We start from the raw sequence: 25,155 nt of genomic DNA, 5'->3' as shown, positions 1-25,155 counted from the left end.
CAATCCAATAAAAGCATGGTGGAAAGTAGGGGAATGTCTATCTCTAAACTGTAAAGTCTCACAATATTTACCATTTCTGGGCAACCCGAAATTCCCAGCAGGGTTGAGGTCGACTTTATTTAAAACTTGGCATAATCAAGGTTTGGATACAATGATAAGCTTAATAGATACAGACAGGAAATTTGTTAAATCCTTTGAAGAATTAAAAAGAGAATTTAATATTAGCAACAAGGATTTTTTTGCATATCTACAAAGTAGACATTTTGTCACAGGGCTCATGACAGACTCAGCTTGGACATGGTCTCTGGGCAAACTGGAAGGCTGGTTAGCACTGTACAAAAGTGGTCAGAGATCCATTTCCTTATGCTATCAATTAATTAATTCAAGCAAAGCGGACTTGGTGACCCAGAAACTTGCTCTACTATGGAACCAGATGACCCTCCATTATATTATTGATACTAAATTTATTCAATCATCAATCCAGAAAATAGCTCAGGTCACCTTGTCAGCCACCTGGCGTGAGTCGCATATTATACTACTACACAATTCCTACTTTACCCCCAATAAAGGGAGCAGAATCCGTAACTGTGGGTTTAATAAGTGTCCAAAATGCTTGAGACAGCAGCAAATTTAATCCATATGATATGGGAGTGCCCTAAAATAAGACACCTGTGGTGGAAGCTAGAGTTCTGGCTCACCAGAACTCTTAAAATTCCTATACCAGGTTTTACACAGTTACAAATTGCATTTGGGCTCCCAAACCATTTCGAACATCAAACAAACGATAACATTGTCCTCCTTTCCATACTAGCTACTAGATATCTTACCTTTAAAAAATGGAAGCTAAGAGCAACGCCATCCATTCCAGAGATTAAAAATTGCTTAAAAAAACAATGCCTGTTAGAGCAAAGAGATACTAATTTAGATAACGAGGAAGATGTTATACAATTTTTTAACAAATGGTCAGTATTCATTAGATCACTCCCGGATATGGAGATAAATGATTTAATTTTTCCATTCAGGAATTCCGAACTGGTACTCCTGGGGGCTTGGTAGAAACTCAGATGAGAAAGCTGACCTATTACATCGCATTAGATGTATTTGTTATAAACCTTGTTAAGTACAGTCTCCTGGCGGGCGAGGGGAATCACTCGATTAGGAGGAGGACCCCCCCTCTTTTTTTTTTTTTTTTTTCCCCTCTTCTCTTTTTCTTTCTTTGGTTCCTTATTGTTATTTAAGATAGGTTGTATAAGTTTAAATTTAACAAAATATTCAAGCTTGACTATAAATTAACTTTCTTTTTTTTCAAATGCTTAAATTGCGTCCTGTGTGACGCAAACTGTTGCGGTCGAATTGTAGACCATAATTGTTAAAAATTTATACGTCTTGCATGGCGTAATCTGTTGGAAGTTATTTTTTCTTTTGCTAAATAATAAAAAAAAATAAAAAAAAAAATTATATGCTCTGTCTGAAACATTAAAGGAAATGTTGGGTTCATATCCCTTTAAGGAATGTGTTGTTACTGTTCTAGTTAAAAAGAAACAACTCTGTGTGATTTATCTTATTCAAGGCACACCAGTTATGATTAAAGGGAGAGGATGGCATTATTACAGCCTTAACAGTTGTACACAAAATCTATTCTACTCTGAGTGGCTTTGATACTTAGGTAGCCTGGGGGAAAAAAGCTCAGCTATACCTGGGGTAAGGATGTTACACTAAGCACACAATACCTTGCACAAGAAGAACAGTAATTGTTGCTGCATCTGGTTTCCAACTTCCTTCCCTTGTAGCTGTTGTACTTACTGCACTGTACTAAAGTGTAGGCTAACTGGACAGCAAGTCTCTCTTGCTTTAAAATCTAGGTCCAGGGGTTAATGGACTCTGCTGGTCTGATACTGACAGAGGCTTTTAGCAGTGTACAAAGGAAATCCAGATCTTGCTATACATATGGCTAACAGCATAGGGCATAAATGCAAGAAAGAACAGTCTGATAAATATTATTGGCTGAGATTACTGGAAAGGCTGCTGAGTTAAAAGGAAACTAAAGTATTTTGTATGTGCAAGGTATATATTTACACTGTTTAAAATACAACATAAACATTTTATAAATATTGATATGGTTATTTTGTTACCAATATTTTACTGTTTTGTGGTCTCAAAGCAGTATATATAGATAAGCCTTGAAAATCCTCTTTAGTATGAATTAAAAAGACAGGATAAAAATGTTTGCCTTGAATGTGTTCACATTTTACCTGCTGAAGCGTATTAAATAGTTTACAAATAGCTCCTTTACATCTATTTTGGTATTTGAAATAGCTAAAGTTGCATGTTGTATCCCTACCTATACTGAATATTTCAATACTTAAGTATTGGCTATTAACAAGCTATGTAAACACAGCCAACAGAAAAAAAATTAACTTGTAGTAGGGAGTGGGAGAGATAAATCCTAAAATGTTTTTCTAAGTATTTTATAAAGACAGAGATAAGAAATAGAAGCAGTTGAGTGATAAGACACAGATGTCTGATCTCTCTAAGGGGAGACCAGTTTTACAGTACAGTACATTGTCCCTTTAAAATATGTGTTTTTTAACTTCATTGAAAAAGCTATACCTAAAAAATGTTTAAAAAAAACATTTAAAACTGGCATTTTGCTAGTAAATGTCAGAATATCTTGAGGCATACCTCTCTTGTGCATGTTTATCTTATATTATTTTCTAGGACCAGTAAGGGACATAGTAAACTCCTGCCCTGATCAAGTAATCACTGTGTAGAATATTTTGAGGTAAGAGTTCTGATTCTTGCATTATTCACTTTAGCCTCACTGGGAGCAATAGAAAACCACAAATTGCAAAGATAATTTACAGGAAAAGTAGACAAAATAAATTGTACATTACTCAGGCTTTTTTTTTACTACTCATAATTAAATATTTTTATTTATTTTTAACATTAAAATGTGATGCTAGTATCTTGGCCTGATGATCTGAAGCTCTCTGGGTGTGTGAGATTCTCTAAGAAATATTGCCAGAACTATGAAGCCTCTAAAATAATTATTTAAAGGCACATTTTACATTGAGAACAGTGTGTCTTGTAAAGGGTTGTTCTCTGCTTTTAAGTATGTGAAGGTGATGACAACATTATAATAGGACTCACAAAAACATCACAATTTAAAAATCATATAAAATGAAAATGGCAGCAGTGTTTGAAACATGGTTTATAGCAATATTATACATAGTTGCAAACACCGCTGCCATAAACACGTGCACACTCCTTAACCCCTTAATGACCGGACCATTTTTCAATTTTCTTACCCTTAATGACAATGGCTATTTTTACATTTCTGCAGTGTTTGTGTTTAGCTGTAATTTCCCTCTTACTCATTTACTGTACCCACACATATTATATACCGTTTTTCTCACCATTAAATGGACTTTCTAAAGATACCATTATTTTCATCATGTCTTATAATTTACTAAAAAAAAAATAATAAAATATGAGGAAAAAATGGAAAAAAACACACTTTTTCTAACTTTGACCCCCAAAATCTGTTACACATCTACAATCACCAAAAAACACCCATGCTAAATAGTTTCTAAATTTTGTCCTGAGTTTAGAAATACCCAATGTTTACACGTTCTTTGCTTTTTTTGCAAGTTATGGGGCAATAAATACAAGTAGTACTTCGCTATTTCCAAACCACTTTTTTTCAAAATTAGCGCTAGTTACATTGGAACCCTGATATCTGTCAGGAATACCTGAATATCCCTTGACATGTATATATTTTTTTTTAGAAGACAACCCAAAGTATTGATCTAGGCCCATTTTGGTATATTTCATGCCACCATTTCACCGCCAAATGCGATAAAAAAAAAAAAAGTTCACTTTTTCACAAAATTTGTCACAAACTTTAGGTTTCCCACTGAAATTATTTACAAACAGCTTCTGCAATTATGGCACAAATGGTTGTAAATGCTTCTCTGGGATCCCCTTTTTTCAGAAATAGCAGACTTATATGGCTTTGGGGTTGCTTTTTGGTAATTAGAAGGCCGCTAAATGCCGCTGCGCACCACACGTGTTTTATGCCCAGGAGTGAAGGGGTTAATTAGGGAGCTTGTAGGGAGCTTGTAGGGTTAATTTTAGCTTTAGTGTAGTGTAGTAGACAACCCCAAGTATTGATCTAGGCCCATTTTGGTATATTTTATGCCACCATTTCACCGCCAAATACGAGCAAATAAAAAAAAAAAAACTTAACATTTTTCACAATTTTAGGTTTCTCACTGAAATTATTTACTAACAGCTTGTGCAATTATGGCAGAAATTGTTGTAAAAGCTTCTCTGGGATCCCCTTTGTTCAGAAATAGCAGATTTATATGGCTTTGGCGTTGCTTTTTGGTAATTAGAAGGCCGCTAAATGCTGCTGCGCACCACACGTTAATTATGCCCAGCAGTGAAGGGGTTAAATTGGGTAGCTTGTAGGGAGCTTGCAGGGTTAATTTTAGAGATCAGCCTCCCACCTGACACATCCCACCCCCTGATCCCTCCCAAACAGCTCTCTTCCCTCCCCCACCCCACAATTGTTCCCGCCATCTTAAGTACTGGCAGAAAGTCTGCCAGTACTAAATAAAAGAGGTTTGTTTTTTTTTAAATAAAAATAATAAAGTATTTTAGCTGTGATGGACCCCTGCCTTAGCCCCAACCTCCCTGATCCCCCCTCCAGCTCTCTAACCCTCTCCCCTACCTAATTACCGCCATCTTGGGTACTGGCAGCTGTCTGCCAGTACCCAGTTTGGCCCCAAAAACCCCCCAAAAAGTATTTTTATTTTATTTTTTACTTAAAAAACTATTTCTGTAGTGTAGCAGCCCCCCACAATACCCCCACCCCCACCCCCTCCCAGATCCTTTTATATTTTTTTTTAAAAAAAATCCCTTTTTTTCCCCCTTTCTGCCCTCATTCATTGGTGTCAGTGTGGCTAATGGGTGCACGTGCACGCACGTGCACGTGCGCCCCGTGCACGCACGCATGCACGCGCACGCGCATCGTGCACCCGGCGGACACTGGCACTATCACTACCGGTGCAGAGAGGGCCACAGAGTGGCTCTCTCTGCGTCGGAGGCTTGTAAAGTGGTATTGCAGGATGCCTCCATATCGAGGCATCACTGCAATACCCTCAGAGCTGCTGGAAGCATTTGTGATCGCTTCCAGCACTCTGTTTGACAACTGACGTACCAGGTACGTCCATTGTCATTAACTGCTTGTTAATGCATGACGTACCTGGTACGTCAGTTGTCATTAAGGGGTTCAAGGGACACTGAACCCAAATTTTTTCTTTTGTGATTCAGATAGAGTAAGCAACTTTCTAATTTACTCCTATTATCAAATTTTCTTCATTCTCTTGGTATCTTTATTTGAAATGCAAGAATGTAAGTTTAGATGCCGGCCCATTTTGGGTAAACACACTGTGTTGTTCTTGCTGATTGGTAGATAAATTCACCCACCAATAAACAAGTGCTTTCCATGGTTCTGAACCAAAAAATAGCTTAGATGCCTTCATTTTCAAATAAAGAAAGCTAGAGAACGAAGAAAAATTGATAATAGGAGTAAATTAGAAAGTTGCTTAAAATTGCATGCTCTAGCTGAATCACGGAAGAAAACATTTGGGTTCAGTGTCTCTTTAACTCCTACAAGCCCACCTAGGATATCAAGATAACAAAGCAAATTTAATAACAGAAGTGAAATGGAAAATTGTTTAAAATGACATGCTCTATCTGAATCCTGAAAGCACAAAATGTCCTAACTCACTGTATATATACTTAGCATAATTATACAGTGCAGTGTGTTCATTTTCAGTGCAGCATATATGTTATCAGTGCACAGATTCTTTGCAGCATGTTTATTAGTGTATAAATAGTTTGCATTATCATACAGTACAGAGTGTTGTTAGTGTATACACATTCATTATCATCACTATACAGTGACACTTAGCTAAAATAAGTGTGAGTTGTTCTGGTCCCCTGGCCAAAACTTGCTAGTACTCTCCAAAAATTAATATGATCCATTGTAAGACTTGAAAAAATGTATACTTATGGGAATATTTATCATGATGCTTTCTGAGCTCCTGGGAACTGCAGATCAGGCTAGCAAGAGTAATTCTGCAACCACAAATTTAAGAAGTGGTCTATACTTTTTATCCTAGGTGGCAGAGATAAATCCTCTCAAACTTGTATATTTGAGGTGATTAACAGGCCCTGGTCTCATGCAATAGGTTTCCCAAGAATAGGGGGCAGGATTGAACAAAAGAGCTCTTCTCTAGTCTTAAATGTTGCCAAGTGGCGATTGCGGGTGGACAGGTTCTCTGCTTTAGAACTTGTCTGCCTGCAGCATGATAAATGTTCCTGCTAGTATCAGTCTAGGTATAATGGTGAAAAAGAAAAGAGGTCATTCTGCCTCCAGGGATGTATGTTTGATATATTGACACCACTGGTTGATTAATTTTGCAGAACCCCCACTGATTTGCCAAGTTGTACAGAGCCACCATTTTGGTATGTTATGCCATAAAGGATATTATAACTATTATAATAAATAAGATTAAAAGTCAAGAATTTGATTTGATAACTGAAATGTATATTAATGTGATATTAAAAACTAGAGGACTGGGCAAGTAAATGGGATCTGAAATTTCATATTACCAAGAGCAAAATTATGCAGATAGGTTCTAAAAACCCAAAGTCCAATTATAGTCTCAATGGTACATTACTGACTTGACTAAAGAGGAGTGGGTCATGGGAATAATTATTTCAGGTGATTTAATATTTGGTACACAATTGCAGCAGTGCAGCCAGTCAAATACTTGTTTGCATTGGGAGAGGTATTAGTAGCAGAAATAGCAAGGTTCTTATGCACTTTACAGATCATTGGTTAGGCCACATCTGGAATACTCTGTACAGTTCTGGAGACCATATCTTCAGAAGGATATAAACAAACTAGAAACTGTCCAAAGGGAGTCTACTAAAATGGTTCACAGTCTAAAATGTACAAAGAAAGACTCTATGACCTAAATATGTATAGAAAGAGGTGACATGATAGAAACCTTTAAATAAATAAAGTGGAAGCTGAAAGCATTTTCCACAGAAAAACAAATGCCAAAACAAGGGGTCACAATCTTAAGTTAGAGGGTAGCAGATTCAGGAGAAATGTGAGGAAGCAGTTTTTGTTTTACAGAAAGGGTGGTGGACTCATGGAATAAACTTCCAATTGAGGTGGTAAACACAAAGGGGCATATTTATCAAGGTTTGGCGGACCTGATCCGACACTGCGGATCAGGTCCGCCAGACCTCGCTGATTGCTCGCCGTATTCAGCATTGCACCAGCAACGCCGCCCCCTGCAGACTCGCGGCCAATGGGCCGCCAGCAAGGGGGTGTCAATCAACCTAATCGTACTCGATCGGGTTGTATTGTGGCGATGTGTGTCCGCCTGCTCAGAGCAGGCGGACAGGTTATGGAGCAGCGGTCTTTGTGACCGCTGCTTCATAACTGTTGTTTCTGATGAGTCTGAAGACTCGCCAGAAACAGGGGCCATCAAGCTCCGTACGGAGCTTGATAAATAGAGCCCAAAGACTGTAAAGGAATTAAAAAATGGCTGGGACATGCATAAGGCTATCCTAAGAAAAAAGTAATATGGGTAGACTTGATGGGCCTTTTTGATTCTTATCTATCATCAAATTCTATGTTTCTATATGTTTGTATGAAATATATTTTCTATATCATTATAGATAGAATAATTATCTATAGCTGCTTAAGACATCACTAGAATATTATGTTAGGAAGCAGTAATGGATTATATTTTTTTCAGGGGGGAGGCAAAACGTGGCTTTGCCTGTGTAGCCAATACCCAAGCACCAGACCTGCATGTAAATTGTGCTAACAAAATTACAGCATTAAAGGGACAGTCAAGTCCCAAAAAAAACCTTTCATGATTTAGATAGGGCATGTAATTTTAAACAACTTTCCACTTTACTTTTATCACCAATTTTGCTTTGTTCTCTTGGTATTCTTAGTTGAAAGCTAAACCTAGGAAGGCTCATATGATAATTTCTAAGCCCTTGAAGGCTGCCTCTAATCACATGCTTTTTTATTTGCTTTTCACAACAGGGGAGAGCTAGTTCATATAAACCATATAGATAACATTGTGATCACGCCTGTGGATTGTGGCAGACACTGCACTAATTGGCTAAAATGCAAGTCAATAGATAATAAATAAAATGTCATGTGATCAGGGGGCTCTCAGAAGATGCTTAGATACAAGTTAATCACAGAGATAAAAAGTACATTAATATAACAGTGTTGGTTATGCAAAACTGGGGAATGGGTAATAAAGGGATTATCTATCTTTTAAAACAACAAAAATTCTGGTGTCAACTGTCCCATTAACTTATGTTAAATTAACCCCTTCTTGTCCAGTCTCCCCCTTATCCTTGCTCAAAGTATCTATACCAAGGGTTAGCACCAGGGAATATTACATCCCTTTTTCCTACCATATTACTTTCACAGTGCCAGATTAAATTGTTTCTCTATAAACATTTATTTTGCAACACATTGCTTAAAGACACATTAAACACTAATACAATAATAATAAGCGGATGTATGTTTTATTTTATAAGTTGTAACCTGTGTTTTCTTCTCTGTGGAAGCCAATTAGGAATAGTTATTAAAGGGTCACCAAAGTGTGCAACCAATGGCTGTGCAGAATATACCAGTATTAAGTCTGCAGTCTGCACTTCCACATTTAACAGGAATTGGAAATCCCATCATTTTCAGAATTAATTTACAGGAAAAAAATGACAATAAATAATAAGTACAGTATAATGCAACATTTTTACAACACGATTAAACATTTTATAGAAAGTGTTTAATGTCCCTTTAAATGCTGATATATGCCCAGAGTTTTTAATATATCTCACACACAAAAAACTAAATTCTTAGTATGGACACATTTGTGTAAACTGCTAAGCAGTAACAAGTTCATTGTCATAGACTAGGAGAATACACATATTTTCTGAATTGAAAAGTACAATGCACTGATAAACATCTGCAGGCGTTGCACAAGTCAAACCGTGATAAGGGCTATCAGCAAAGAATTGCTTGTTAGCTGCTAAAGCAGACTGTCCTCCAACTAGCATTTTATATCTATGCCTACTCCAAACCCTTTGAGATTGTAATATAAAATGTTAAATTATATGGAGTAAAACAACTTTGCAATATATATTAATTATTTTCGTCCCTTTTCTTTTCCTTTAATTCTTAAAATGGTTAGCGTTATAATTCCTGTTCAAAGAGGAAATGCAGATTCCATACTAAAATAGACAGTAACATCATAATTAACCTTTCAAGATTCAAATAGAGCATGCAATTTAAAAAACAAAACAAAACAAAACAAAAAGCTTTTCAATGTATTTCTTTTATCACATTTGCTTTGTTCTCCTGATATCCTTAGTTGAAGAGTAAGCCTAGGTAGTCTCATACAAACTCAGGAGCATGCATGTGTCTTTAGCACTGTATGGGAAAAAGTAAAGCAAATTTGATAATAGAGCATGCAATTAAAAAAAACAACAACTTTCAAATGAATTTCTATCTAAACCATGAAAGTTTAATTTTGACTTTACTGGTCCATTAATGTATTGCTTGCACACTCAAGTGACCCATTTATAAATGTCTCTAATTGGCCACAGCAGAGAAGGAAACCTAGGTTACAACATGGCAGGGCCCATTGGTTTATGGACTTAAAAACTTTACATTTATTTTTTCAATATTTAAACAAATAATATTTTATTTTTTTAAATGCATATGCAGAGTATTCTTAGGCTCATCTTTGCTTTGAATTCTTCATTACATTGAGCATTTATTCAGTGTTTAACCAATTCAATGCACATGACGAGGAGGCTATTCTCGGGGCTGGGGATCGTTAATAGCCTAATGGGCAGCACTCCCAAGCCATCAATGGGAGTTCCTTTACTGTTGCCACAAATGTGTGGTGATGTCACAAAGGGGCGAGCCACAATAGCTTGAAAAGGCCCAAGCCCCCAAAAAAGAAAAAAAAGAAAATGTAGATACACAAGAAAAATGTTTTTAGATGTGGTGACAGCAATAACCTGGAAAAAAAGTGTTTTTATTTCTACTCTGGCACAAGGGGCACCTCTAGTTTATATCATAAACCAGAACAATCCTGTATGGGCCTTTTTTGCACATTTGGCTAACCTTGATGATAGTTTAGTAAGGTGATCACAGCTTCAACAGTGGTCACCTGGCTATTTCTAATTTTACTAAAATCATAAAAAACATAATTTATGCTTACCTGATAAATTCCTTTCTTCTGTAGTGTGATCAGTCCACGGGTCATCATTACTTCTGGGATATTACTCCTCCCCAACAGGAAGTGCAAGAGGATTCACCCAGCAGAGCTGCATATAGCTCCTCCCCCCTACGTCACTCTCAGTCATTCGACCAAGGACCAACGAGAAAGGAGAAGCCAAGGGTGTAGTGGTGACTGGAGTATAATTTAAAAAATATTTACCTGCCTTAAAAAAAACAGGGCGGGCCGTGGACTGATCACACTACAGAAGAAAGGAATTTATCAGGTAAGCATAAATTATGTTTTCTTCTGTTAAGTGTGATCAGTCCACGGGTCATCATTACTTCTGGGATACCAATACCAAAGCAAAAGTACACGGATGACGGGAGGGATAGGCAGGCTCTTTATACAGAAGGAACCACTGCCTGAAGAACCTTTCTCCCAAAAATAGCCTCCGAGGAAGCAAAAGTGTCAAATTTGTAAAATTTGGAAAAAGTATGAAGCGAAGACCAAGTTGCAGCCTTGCAAATCTGTTCAACAGAGGCCTCATTCTTGAAGGCCCAAGTGGAAGCCACAGCTCTAGTAGAATGAGCTGTAATTCTTTCAGGAGGCTGCTGTCCAGCAGTCTCATAAGCTAAACGTATTATGCTACGAAGCCAAAAGGAAAGAGAGGTAGCAGAAGCCTTTTGACCTCTCCTCTGACCAGAGTAAACGACAAACAGAGAAGACGTTTGTCGAAATTCCTTAGTTGCCTGTAAGTAAAATTTTAGGGCACGAACTACGTCCAGATTGTGCAGTAGACGTTCCTTCTTCGAAGAAGGATTTGGACACAAAGAAGGAACAACAATCTCTTGATTGATATTCCTGTTAGTGACTACCTTAGGTAAGAACCCAGGTTTAGTACGCAGAACTACCTTATCCGAATGAAAAATCAAATAAGGAGAATCACAATGTAAGGCTGATAACTCAGAGACTCTTCGAGCCGAGGAAATAGCCATTAAAAATAGAACTTTCCAAGATAACAACTTTATATCAATGGAATGAAGGGGTTCAAATGGAACGCCCTGTAAAACGTTAAGAACAAGGTTTAAGCTCCATGGTGGAGCAACAGTTTTAAACACAGGCTTAATCCTGGCCAAAGCCTGACAAAAAGCCTGAACGTCTGGAACTTCTGACAGACGTTTGTGTAACAGAATGGACAGAGCTGAGATCTGTCCCTTTAATGAACTAGCAGATAAACCCTTTTCTAAACCTTCTTGTAGAAAAGACAATATCCTAGGAATCCTAACCTTACTCCAAGAGTAACCTTTGGATTCACACCAATATAGGTATTTACGCCATATCTTATGGTAAATCCTTCTGGTAACAGGCTTCCTAGCCTGTATTAAGGTATCAATAACTGACTCAGAAAACCCACGTCTTGATAAAATCAAGCGTTCAATTTCCAAGCAGTCAGCTTCAGAGAAGTTAGATTTTGATGTTTGAAAGGACCCTGTATCAGGAGATCCTGTTTCAGAGGTAGAGACCAAGGTGGACAGGATGACATGTCCACCAGGTCTGCATACCAAGTCCTGCGTGGCCATGCAGGTGCTATTAGAATCACTGATGCTCTCTCCTGTTTGATTCTGGCAATCAATCGAGGAAGCATCGGGAAGGGTGGAAACACGTAAGCCATCCTGAAGTCCCAAGGTGCTGTCAGGGCATCTATCAGGACTGCTCCTGGATCCCTGGATCTGGACCCGTAACGAGGAAGCTTGGCGTTCTGTCGAGACGCCATGAGATCTATCTCTGGTTTGCCCCAACGTCGAAGTATTTGGGCAAAGACCTCCGGATGAAGCTCCCACTCCCCCGGATGAAAAGTCTGACGACTTAAGAAATCCGCCTCCCAGTTCTCCACTCCCGGAATGTGGATTGCTGACAGGTGGCAAGAGTGAGACTCTGCCCAGCGAATTATCTTTGATACTTCCATCATTGCTAGGGAGCTTCTTGTCCCTCCCTGATGGTTGATGTAAGCTACCGTCGTGATGTTGTCCGACTGAAACCTGATGAACCCCCGAGTTGTCAACTGGGGCCAAGCCAGGAGGGCATTGAGAACTGCTCTCAATTCCAGAATGTTTATTGGCAGGAGACTCTCCTCCTGACTCCATTGTCCCTGAGCTTTCAGAGAATTCCAGACGGCACCCCAACCTAGAAGGCTGGCGTCTGTTGTTACAATTGTCCAGTCTGGTCTGCTGAATGGCATCCCCCTGGACAGATGTGGCCGAGAAAGCCACCATAGAAGAGAATTTCTGGTCTCTTGATCCAGATTCAGAGAAGGGGACAAATCTGAGTAATCCCCATTCCACTGACTTAGCATGCACAGTTGCAGTGGTCTGAGGTGTAAGCGAGCAAAGGGAACTATGTCCATTGCCGCTACCATTAAGCCGATTACCTCCATGCATTGAGCCACTGACGGGTGTTGAATGGAATGAAGGGTGCGGCAAGCACTTTGAAGTCTTGTTAACCTGTCTATAAGAGTCCCCAGGAAGGGAACTCTTGTGAGTGGAACGAGTGAACTTTTCTTTTCGTTCACCTTCCATCCATGTGACCTTAGAAAAGCCAGTACTAACTCTGTATGAGACTTGGCAGTTTGAAAGCTTGAAGCTTGTATCAGAATGTCGTCTAGGTACGGAGCTACTTAGATTCCCCGCGGTCTTAGTACCGCCAGAAGAGCACCCAGAACCTTTGTGAAGATTCTTGGAGCTGTAGCCAATCCGAATGGAAGAGCTACAAACTGGTAATGCCTGTCTAGGAAGGCAAACCTTAGATACCGGTAATGATCTTTGTGAATCGGTATGTGAAGGTAAGCATCCTTTAAATCCACTGTGGTCATGTACTGACCCTTTTGGATCATGGGTAAAATTGTCCGAATAGTTTCCATTTTGAACGATGGAACTCTTAGGAATTTGTTTAGGATCTTTAAATCCAGGATTGGTCTGAAAGTTCCCTCTTTTTTGGGAACCACAAACAGATTTGAGTAAAACCCTTGTCCCTGTTCCGACCGTGGAACTGGATGGATTACTCCCATTAACAAAAGTTCTTGTACGCAGCGTAGAAACGCCTCTTTCTTTGTTTGGTTTGTTGACAACCTTGACAGATGAAATCTCTCTCTTGGAGGAGAGTATTTGAAGTCCAGAAGGTATCCCTGAGATATTATCTCTAGCGCCCAGGGGTCCTGGACATCTCTTGCCCAAGCCTGGGCGAAGAGAGAAAGTCTGCCCCCCACTAGATCCGATCCCGGATCGGGGGCCCTCAATTCATGCTGTTTTAGGGGCAGCAGCAGGTTTCCTGGCCTGCTTAGCCTTGTTCCAAGACTGGTTAGGTCTCCAGCTTTGTCTGTAGCGAGCAACAGATCCTTCTTGTTTTGGAGCAGTGGAAGTTGATGCTGCTCCTGCTTTGAAATTCCGAAAGGAACGAAAATTAGACTGTCTAGCCTTAGGTTTGGCTCTGTCTTGAGGCAGGGCGTGGCCCTTACCTCCTGTAATGTCAGCGATAATTTCTTTCAAGCCGGGCCCAAATAAGGTCTGCCCTTTGAAAGGTATATTAAGCAATTTGGACTTAGAAGTTACATCAGCTGACCAGGATTTTAGCCACAGTGCTCTGCGCGCCTGAATGGCGAATCCGGAATTCTTAGCCGTAAGTTTAGTTAAATGTACTACGGCTTCCGAAATGAATGAATTAGCTAGCTTAAGGATTCTAAGCCTGTCCGTAATGTCGTCCAGAGTAGCTGAACTAAGGTTGTCTTCCAGAGACTCAATCCAGAATGCCGCTGCAGCCGTGACCGGCGCAATGCATGCAAGGGGTTGCAATATAAAACCTTGTTGAACAAACATTTTCTTAAGGTAACCCTCTAACTTTTTATCCATTGGATCTGAAAAGGCAGAGCTATCCTCCACCGGGATAGTGGTACGCTTAGCTAAAGTAGAAACTGCTCCCTCCACCTTAGGGACCGTTTGCCATAAGTCCCGTGTGGTGGTGTCTATTGGAAACATCTTTCTAAATATCGGAGGGGGTGAGAACGGCACACCGGGTCTATCCCACTCCTTAGTAATAATTTCAGTTAGTCTCTTAGGTATAGGAAAAACGTCAGTACTTGTTGGTACAGCAAAATATTTATCCAACCTACACATTTTCTCTGGTATTGCAACTGTGTTACAATCATTCAGAGCCGCTAACACCTCCCCTAGTAATACACGGAGGTTTTCCAGCTTAAATTTAAAATTTGAAATATCTGAATCCAATCTGTTTGGATCAGAACCGTCAGCCGCAGAATGAAGCTCTCCGTCCTCATGTTCTGCAAGTTGTGATGCAGTATCTGACATGGCCCTAGCATTATCAGCGCACTCTGTTCTCACCCCAGAGTGATCACGCTTGCCTCTTAGCTCTGGTAATTTAGCCAAAACCTCAGTCATAACAGTAGCCATATCTTGTAATGTTATTTGTAATGGCCGCCCAGATGTACTGGGCGCCACAATATCGCGCACCTCCCGAGCGGGAGATGCAGGTACTGTCACGTGAGGCGAGTTAGTCGGCATAACTCTCCCCTCGTTGTTTGGTGAAATTTGTTCAATTTGTACAGATTGACTTTTATTTAAAGTAGCATCAATACAGTTAGTACATAAATTTCTATTGGGCTCCACTTTGGCGTTAGCACAAATAGTACAGGTCTCATCCTCTGAATCAGACATGTTTAACACACTAGCAACTAAACTTGCAACTTGGAAATATTATTCAAGTAAAATAGAATGAAAAACGTACTGTGCCTAAGAAGCACAGAAAGATATATGACAGTTGAAATCAATAAACTGAAAAGGTTACAGCATCAAACTTTGTAAAAACAAAACACAATTTTAGCAAAGGCTTGTTCCCATTAGCAAAGAATAACTAACCCTGATGGCATAAAAAAGTTAAAGAATAAACGTTTTTTTATCACAGTCAACTACAATCTCACAGCTCTGTTGTGAAGATTACTTCCCTCAAACAAGCTTTGAAGACCCCTGAGTTCTGTAAGATGAATTACATGCAGGAAAAAACAATGAGCTTCTGACTGAAATTTTTGATGCGTAGCAAAAGCGCCAACAAAAGGCCCCTCCCCCTCACACACAACAGTGAGAGAGATCAGTAAACTGTCAGAATTAAATCAAGCAACTGCCAAGTGGAAAAATAGTGCCCAAACATTTTATTCACCCAGTACCTCAGAAAATGAAAACGATTTTACATTCCAGCAAAAACGTTTAACATAAATTAAGAGTTATTAAAAAGCCTGTTGCTTGCAAATAGGCTAAAGTCTTATATACACAGTGTAATTCCAGTGAAGTACCATTCCCCAGAATACTCAAATGTAAAATATACATACATGATATTATATTGGTATGGCAGGATTTTCTCATCAATTCAATTGTCAGAAAATAAAAGCTGCTACATACCTCTTCGCAGATTAATCTGCCCGCTGTCCCCTGATCTGAAGTTTACCTCTCCTCAGATGGCCGAGAAACAGCAATATGATCTTAACTACTCCGGCTAAAATCATAGAAAAAACTCTGGTAGATTCTTCTTCAAATTCTACCAGAGAAGGAATAACACACTCCGGTGCTATTAAAAATAACAAACTTTTGATTGAAGAAATAAAACTAAATAAAATCACCATAGTCCTCTCACACATCCTATCTAGTCGTTGGGTGCAAGAGAATGACTGGGAGTGACGTAGGGGGGAGGAGCTATATGCAGCTCTGCTGGGTGAATCCTCTTGCACTTCCTGTTGGGGAGGAGTAATATCCCAGAAGTAATGATGACCCGTGGACTGATCACACTTAACAGAAGAAATATAAGTATATTTTTTTTTAAATTGTTCCAGCCTTCCCGTCTGCAGTGAATTATAAATGTAATAATTGTATATTCTGAATCTGCTGGCCCTGTTAAAGAAAATAATATATCACTTGTGTGGGTCACTCACTGAAATATGAATTACAGTAAAAAAAAAGCTCAAAATCATCTTAGCACAGGTTGTGAAAAAGGCTTAGCATTGAATGGGTTAAACGGACATGAAACAAGATGCAACAAGTAAGTTTCAAGATGTTGGAGGGAACATTTTATTTTTATTTAATATCTGAAACTGCATGGTCAACAAAATGCTTTTTTTTTGTATCTAAAATAAATCAATAACTGGATAAGAAGCCACCCATTTGGATCTGACAGAATATATTGACAGTAACACAGATATAAAAGATTTTCTCAGTTTGATTACTCATGTGATAATATAATGCTAAAAGCTTATATTAAAAGCAGATCAACAAAAAAAAAAGAATAGGTGCAAACATCCCTTTCTTGTCAAAGGGAGTCATTTTATGCTGCATGAAAAAAAAGTTGCCTTCTTATGAGACTTAAAACCAAAAATGTTAATGAGACAAAATGTTAAAGGGACATTAAACACTAAATAAATGCTAGATAGAATGAAGCATTCAGAGAAAAGATTAGTCTGAGAATAACATGTAGATGTATTTATTAAAGTTTTATTAGCTGTTTAAATATTGATAAAAAAAAGTGTTAAGTTTTAGTGTCTATAAAACAATGGGAGCTGCCATGTTGTAACTTAGGTTACCTTCTCTGCTGTAGCCAATTAGGGACAGTTATAAAAAGGTCACTAGAGTGTGCTGCCAATGGCTGTGTGGAATATAACAGGAACTGAAAAGCTCACAATTTCAGAATGGAATTACAGGAAAAGGGGACGAACTAAATAATGAAAGTAATTGCATTTTTTTTTTAAATATACGATTTATTATTTTATATTACTATCACAAAGTGTTAAATGTCCCTTTAAATAAGTTAGGCACTTTTTAAAAAAAGCACAAAAAGCTTTACTCTGTAAAGCTAATCTAAAACCCATATATGAGTTAAAACGAATAATGTAAAAATGATAGTCCCTCTATATATAGTCTTACAAATATTTTTTATCTTTTATTGAGATAATAAAATTTATGTAATAGCATTTTAATTTCCTAAATCTGGTTCCATTGTTGTAATTGCAATAAATACGTTTGCACAAGGCCATTTGTAAAGGATCAAAGGATAATCAAAGCACGTTTAAAGGGACAGTCAACACCCGATGTAACTTAAAGCCATACCTTAGATCAGGAATAGAAGATGCAGCTACATCGCATCGCATGTCGATGAGCTCTAACGGTATTGGCGTAATCAACGAAAATACATTGGTTTATTCCATGAAGATATAGCCGCCAAAAACTCCTCCCCCTCCTCTTCTGCACGCTTGCAAACCGACCGAGGATTTCATTGCAATCGGAGGATTCAATTAAAAAGAAGGTCCATACATAATAGTGGGGGGAGTTTGGCGGCCATATTTTCAAGGAATAAAGCTATGTATTTCCGATGATTACTCCAATATCCTTAGCGCTCATCAACATTGATGCGGTGTAGCTGCATCTTCTATTCCGGATCTAAGGTATGGCCTTAAGTTACATCGGGTGCTGACTGTCCCTTTAAATTCAGATAGAGCATACAATTTTAAACAGCTTTCCAATTTATCAAATTTGCTTCATTCTCATGGTTTCCTTTGTTAAAGGAACAACAATGCACTACTGGTAGCACATCAGATGAGCCAATGAAATGTGCAGCCTCCAATCAGCAACTAGCTTCCAGTAGCACACTCCTGCACCTGAGCCTACCTAAGTATACTCTTCAACAATACAATGAGAATAAAGCAAATTTGATAATAGAAGTAAATCACAAAGTTGTTTAAAATTGTATAGTCTGTCTAAATCATGAAATATTTTTTGGGGGGTTTCATGTCCCTTTAAAAATTATACACTGTGATCCCAATTTTTTTAAACAAGATAAATACACAGTTTTGTTACCTCTTCTCTGGCACAGTATATTGTTTATTGGCACAATATGCTAGTACAGGGCTTGACAAACCCAGGCACCAGGGAGCCACTGGTGCCTTAAAATTAGGCCATGGTGCCATGGATTAGAGTCCTAAGACAGCCATGGGTGTCCCCCCTCACTCCCCCGGGCAACAACTAAAATTTAGCTTAGTAAAGCTGGATCCTTTCTAGGCCTCACAGCTGCTAAATATTGTGTTATTATATAATGTGTATAAGTATATGTGTGTTCATGTGCGTATATCTAACACTCTGCATAAGACCTATCCCTTTCTTTGCTAACACGTCACTAACTGCCTTTCTATTTCATCCTAGATGTCCTCTCACTACCTTAAAGGGACAGTAAAGGCAAAATTTAATTTAAATGGAATGGATAGAACATGACATTTAATCAACTTTACAATTTACTTCTGTAATTAATTTTGCTTTGTTATCTTGGTATCCTTTGTTAAAGAGTAATCCTAGGTGAGCTCAGGAGCGTGCACTTGACTCTAGTTATCTGACAGCAGTGTTTGCAACATTGTTTATAGCAATGTTAGACATAGATACAAGCAATAGACTGCTAAAGACAAGTGCTTGCTCCTGAGCTTACCTAGGTTTACGCTTCAAAAAAAGATATAAAGAGAACAAAGTAAATTTGATAATAGCAGAACATTGGAATGTTGTTTTAAATCACATGCTATATATAAATCATTAAAGTTTAATTTTGACTGTCCCTTAAAGCTAAAACTGAGCTCCTTATCCTCCCCTTCTTCTAAAATCTCGACCCCTCAACTTTTTATAACTGTTGAAAAACAACATCATTACCCCAACCCCTCATGCCTGATGTCTTGGGGTCACTCCTAATTCTGAACTTTCATTCACTTCTCACATACAGTCTTTGGCCAATTCCTGTAAATTCCACTTCAAAAACATCTCCAATATTTACCACTTCCTCCCACAAGATACAACTAAGGTTTTAATCCACGCTCTTTTTATTTTCCACATTGACTATTGCAACTCTGTCCTTTCTGGTCTCTCTAGCTACCATATATCTCCTTTACAATTCATAATGAATGCCTCTGCCAGACTGATCTTCCTTGCACATCACTCCTCATCAGCTTTGCTTCTCTGCCAATCCCTTCACTGGCTTCCTATCGCCTCTAGAATGAAAAACAAATCTTGAACCTAACATTCAAGGCCCTCAGTAACACTGCTCCCCCTATATCTCTGACCTTGTGTCCAGATATTCTTCCACCCGTCACTGCTCTGCTCATGACCTCCTCTCTTGTTACCTCCTCACATTTCCATCTACAAGACTTCTCCAGTATGGCACAGGGCCAGACTGGGAATAAAAAGCAGCCCTAGAAAATTTTGAGATCAGCCCTATTTTTCTCAAACTGTGCATGCCCCATTTTTCTCAAACTGGATTACTGGGAAATTCCTTCCCTTAATATTGTTTTTACAGAATTATTTTATATTAGTTTGTAATAAAAACAAGTACTAGATTGTTGTTATATTGGCACCCTAGAACTCAATTGCATCTATTAATCACCCCTTTTAAATTGCAGCTTTCCAGCCCTAGGTGCTGCAGCCCAACATGAAATCTCCTGGTATTTTGGTAGGCTAATCCGGCCTTTGAATGGCCCCTATTTTGTGGAACTCTCTATCTCGCTCCACAAGACTCTCCCCTTGCTTTCAAAGTAGCAAGCGCTTCTAAAAGACTACAGTTCAGGGATACATACAATGTATGCTATTTTTTTCCTACTTCAGTTCCTCGTCTCTTTTTTCATCAAACCTTCAAGCCCAGATGTCCAGTAAATTACCTTTGTGTAAGGTGAGCTACAACTGCAACTCTTGGCAGGGAAATTTACCTATTTGCCTCTTATAAATACCAACTTTGCATATTAAACCTATGTTTATAGCACAAATATATTATAAAGGAGTTTATAGCTCCTATATTTATATGCTGACTCTTAGACTTTTAACAAATTTGTCAAGCCCTGTGCTAGTATTTGGTTTTCATGATAATCAGTAACATTCTACCTATGTTGTTATACATTCTGCGTACTTAAATCCATTGCACTGAAATATTCACACACATTCTGCCTTAAAATAAGAATTCTAATGTTCTATTGACGTAATATAAAATAAATAGCATATTGCATAATGTATATGAGGGAACACGCATAATTCCACACAAACCAAAATGACAAATTGTTTATTTTCTGTACCTAAATTAATGTTTTAAACTTTTTGGTGCCTATAGCAAAAAAAAAATTTCCCGTTCAGGTTTGTAAATACTTTCAAACTTGCCATATGGTAAACATATAAAATAACATATTTGATTGCTCTTCTTTTATATGCATGATAGAAAAATGTTGTTTCCAATATAAATATCTCCTATCTGTAATTCTAAAATAAGAACGTGTGTATATGTATGTATATATATATATATATATATATATATATATATACACACACACACACACACACATATATATATATACACACACAGTATATACTATATATATATATATATAAACAAACACACACTTGTTTTAGGGAACAATGTGTGTAGGTATATATATATATATATATATATATATATATATATTCAAATGCTATACAGGTAGAAAATCCTTTATCCAAACTGCTTGAGGATAGAAAAGGTTTTGGATTTTGGAATACAGGTAGCCCTCAGTTTACGCCGGGGTTAGGTTCCAGAAGGAATGGTTGTAAATCGAAACCGTTGTAAATTGAAACCCAGTTTATAATGTAAGTCAATGGGAAGTGAGGGAGATAGGTTCCAGGACCCTCTCGAAATTGTCAGAAGTAATACCTAATACATTATTTTTAAAGCTTTGAAATGTAGACTTTAAATGCTAAACAGCATTATAAACCTAATAAAATAATCACACAACACAGAATATATAATTAAACTAAGTGAACAAAAACATTTGCTAAACAGCATTATACACCTAATAAAATAATCACACAACACAGACTTCACTTGCATTTTTCTGCAAACAGTTCTATCTATGCATTCCAGTCTGGACTGATTTATAGACAGGAAGATCTTGTTCCTTTGAAATCTGCTCGATAGCGCAGGTCTGGTTAAACTGATAAATTTCAGCTTGCTTGGCTTTGCTGCAACACAAGCAGACAGCTCCACCTACTGGCTATTTTAATAAATGCACTGCTTCTCAATGCTTTTCAATAGCAGTCACATGACTGGAAAAAAAGGTTGTTATTCTGAAACGGTGTAAATTGAACCGTTGTAAAACGAGGGCCACCTGTATTTGCATCTGTAAATTGGGACAGTTTTGAGAGGGGATTTAAACAAAATTAAAAACAATATTGTATGTCATTTAGGCAATATTTACTTGACATGCAGCTTATACATGTAACCTAAAGGTAGTTTTATATCATTTTTATTACTTTTGTATACATAATATCATCATAAAAGATAGTTCAGTAATGTAATCAAAAAAGGTAATAAGTGTTGTTTTACATAAATAAAAACTAGTATTTGCATTTTGAAGGAAAAAAATGAAAACCAGAGACACAGGTAGAAAAGATTGTGAATAATAGATGGAGAAAAGAAAAGTATTTTATTATATCTTTTTTTTAACATATTAATAAAAAGTTTGGATTTTGGAATTCTGGATTTGTGATTTTGTACCTGTATTAGGATGGTGTTTAGGGGATTAAATGAGTGTTGCTGAAAAAACACAACAATGTTAATCTACTTCTAATTATCAAATTATTTTTTCCCTTCACAAAACATGTCATATATACATTTTCTTACTTCTAAGAAACATAGGTCTAGCTCCTTAATATTCCTGCTGACTCAGGTTTCAGATACATTTGTCAAAGCCTATACTACAAATCATACAAAAAAAGGCAGAACAGCTGTGAGGTGACAGACATCAAACCATATGTTAACCAGAAAGCAGTGTGCTGATAGAGGAAAAATAAGAATGTATATTAAACAATAAGTATTAAACTGATATTAGAAACAGCAGTAACGGAGATACAATAGGTCTTATAACCATATGTAACAGATGTCAGAAAAGGTACAAAGATAATTTACTGAGAGTTTAGGTTGGATGCAAAATGTGCTTAAAATGTGCAGAACAGACCACTGAATGCATTTAGACAGGGAAACTGTACAGATGTTACAGCATATCATCTTTAAAAAAAAATATTGGCCAAATAGAACAATATATAACCTATGAAAATCAAACAGATCAAACACTAGAATGTAGTGCCAGTAGGTTGTTATGAGGGAGAATCCATGCAGAATTGACAATTGAAGAAGTGACTGTGTATGATCAAAGCTAGGTAAGAGCACAGTGTGCAAGTCCCATGTAAATGAGGTGTTTCAGTTAGTGTGCAGGACAGATGTTACAGAAAGCAGATGATAAAGCCAAGGAACATAGAACAGCACATTTTGGAAAGTAATTTGAGGGTGCAAACCCTATTTGGGGGTGTAGCTAAAAATGTACACTGTATACTTGAGAACATTTTCATATATAATTATGGTGTCTCTAAGGTGCACAGATTATACAGAATATTATAATAAAAAACACTTAGAAGTGCACATTGGATTATTATGGGCATGCACAGTGTACTTGCAGTTTAACTAGGGGAGCACATAATTTACTAAATGGTACATCTTATGGTGCACATCAGATATCGTGATTAAGCTGAGACACAGCACATACTAGGGAATTACTTTCGAGTGAATAGTATATATTGTGGGGATAACTGTGGGGTACACAGTATATACTGGGGAGAAACACACAACATATTTGGACAAGCAACAAGAGGTGCACTGACCATACTACAGGCAATAGGTGGCACACATTTGTGATAGAAGCTGGTTTTACATAGATGTTGGGAAGAGTAAGACATGGAGGCATAAACTACTGTGCACAATATATATTGGGGAGTAGCTCATATTAGGTGGGGTGTAGAATATACTTAGAAGGTATGCACAATTTATATTTGGGGATTAGCATGAGGACCAGAGTATGCTGGGTGTGTAGGTTAGTGAAAATAACATTTGCTTATGTAATAGTATAGGGGGAGTTTGGAGAAACATATACTGGGGAGAGAATATGAGGGTGTACTCTACTGTGGTTTAGTACCTGGGGCACAGATTATTTCTTGAGGGGCACATCATTCATATGGTTGCACAGCAGGTCATACTTTGTTTTGGCTAGAGTAGGCTCGTTGTGCACAGCAGATGGTATGGGAATCATTTCAGGAACCAGGTGTACAGCATAAGTTGTATGAGCAGTTTGTAGTACAGAACATACTGTATTTGTGTGAGTAGTTCAGGGTGCTTGGGGTGCACAGTCACAGTCTATATAATGGGAGGGAGATTTTAAAATATTCTTAGACTGGTTTAGTACCTATTGTGCACAGTATATATTGGGTGGTAGCTAGGAATGTATATGATACATGAAGAGGAATGAAATGATGTACAAAACATGACTGATGTAGAGGCAGACGATGCACAACAGAGGAGAAAGCAGCAACAAGTGCAGAGCAGATGTGATAAGTAGCATTGTGTGCACAGCTTGTATTGAAGAAAATAGTGGTGTGAGCAACAGCTGTATTAATTATTATGGGACATAACAGCTAATGCATTTTTTTTTTGGGGGGGGGGGGTTACAGTTAGGGGTTTTACATAGAAAATATAGTAGCAAATTATGAGAACTAGAAGAAAACATGATGTGTTTTGGGCGCCTAGCTTTTATTGCAGTACATTGTGTCCTTAACAGATGTTCATGTGAAACAGCTAAGTGCACATACAATTTTGGGGGAGCGGGTAAGAATGTAAAGCAGAGGTTATTTAAAGTGGGCTACGATAAACTAATAAAAATATTTGTTTGTGAAACCTAAAGCAGATGTTATGGGAGAATGGCTCCCGTGTAGCAGATTTTAGAGGGCATAAGTTGTGCACAACTGGGAGAGAGGGCAGTATTTAGGGTGTGCTGCTGGTGGTAGCAGAGGAAATGGGGTGCACAGCAGATTATTTGGGGCAGCGGTGCAAGTGACAACTGTCTAGACAGGTGTTTGGTGACTCACCTGTCCTTTCTGGAACTCCCGCAGGCAGCGGAGAGCTGAATCTGTCAGCTTGAGGTGGAAGAGGCTAAGCCTGGGACTCTTCTGTGGCTCGGTCCGGTATGATAGGGTTCCGCAAAGATCCTCCCCGGACCGAGACATTGCGAACACTAAGAGCCCAAAGCCAGAGAGCTGTGGAACCGGAGAGAGCTGCCAGGGAGGCGTGGAGAGGGGCGGGAAGCGGGGGAGGAGGGGGGAGTGAGAGACAGAGGAGTGAGTAGGAGTGGAAGAGAGGCGAGCTAGATTGACAGGAGAGATCAGAAGTGCCACTGAGAGAAAAATAAACAAGTCTGAGGAATGGATAACAAGATCGAAGGAAATGAAAACGTAACTATAATGGAATAATTACTGCTTAAAGGACGGGATAATGGAGAACGAAGGCATAAACGAAAGAGAAAAAAGTAGATTTACCAAATAAAAGTTGTCATCGCCTACTGATTATTAGTGGCCACTCGTGGCTGCTACCTTCTGCAGTTATTGTGGTTTTACTGTGGGTTTTTGTCTAATATCTTCCAACAGAAAGGAGACTGTCCCTTAGAGCAAGTATTACAATGAAAACAATTGCAAAAATGCTTAAAAAGTTTTGAAGGTACCCAAAGACCCACAAAAGAGCTGTCCACCCCCCCCCCTCCCAGACCCTTAAATATCAATTTCAAACAAAGTAGTAGAAAAAAATTACAACACAGCTCTGGAGGACTGCAGTTCCTGTCATTATATTAACCAGGTGTCGACAGACCCCATTGTCTGCATTTCCTTTCATT

The 25,155-nt window shown here is 38.2% G+C and overlaps 1 protein-coding gene across 2 annotated transcripts in view; it reads right to left on the bottom strand.

Annotated features, from left to right (window-relative positions):
* LOC128663407 (RNA polymerase II elongation factor ELL) overlaps nucleotides 1-24,549 on the bottom strand; it is a 209,879-nt gene extending 185,330 nt beyond the window's left edge. The window contains exon 1 of one of the 2 annotated variants that reach the window (XM_053717722.1): nucleotides 24,359-24,549. In XM_053717722.1, the coding sequence (XP_053573697.1) occupies nucleotides 24,359-24,496 (138 nt within the window). In that variant the 5' untranslated portion in view covers nucleotides 24,497-24,549. Of the gene's footprint in view, nucleotides 1-1,730; nucleotides 1,806-24,358 lie in introns of those variants that run through there. The other variant, XM_053717723.1, reaches the window with a different exon arrangement.
* Between the last annotated feature and the right edge of the window lie 606 nt (nucleotides 24,550-25,155).

The sequence above is a fragment of the Bombina bombina genome, chromosome 6 (genome assembly GCF_027579735.1).
Source record: "Bombina bombina isolate aBomBom1 chromosome 6, aBomBom1.pri, whole genome shotgun sequence".
Classification (NCBI taxonomy): domain Eukaryota; kingdom Metazoa; phylum Chordata; class Amphibia; order Anura; family Bombinatoridae; genus Bombina; species Bombina bombina.
Note: the sequence above shows the minus strand (reverse complement) of the source record. Positions and strands in the feature narration are given on the sequence as shown.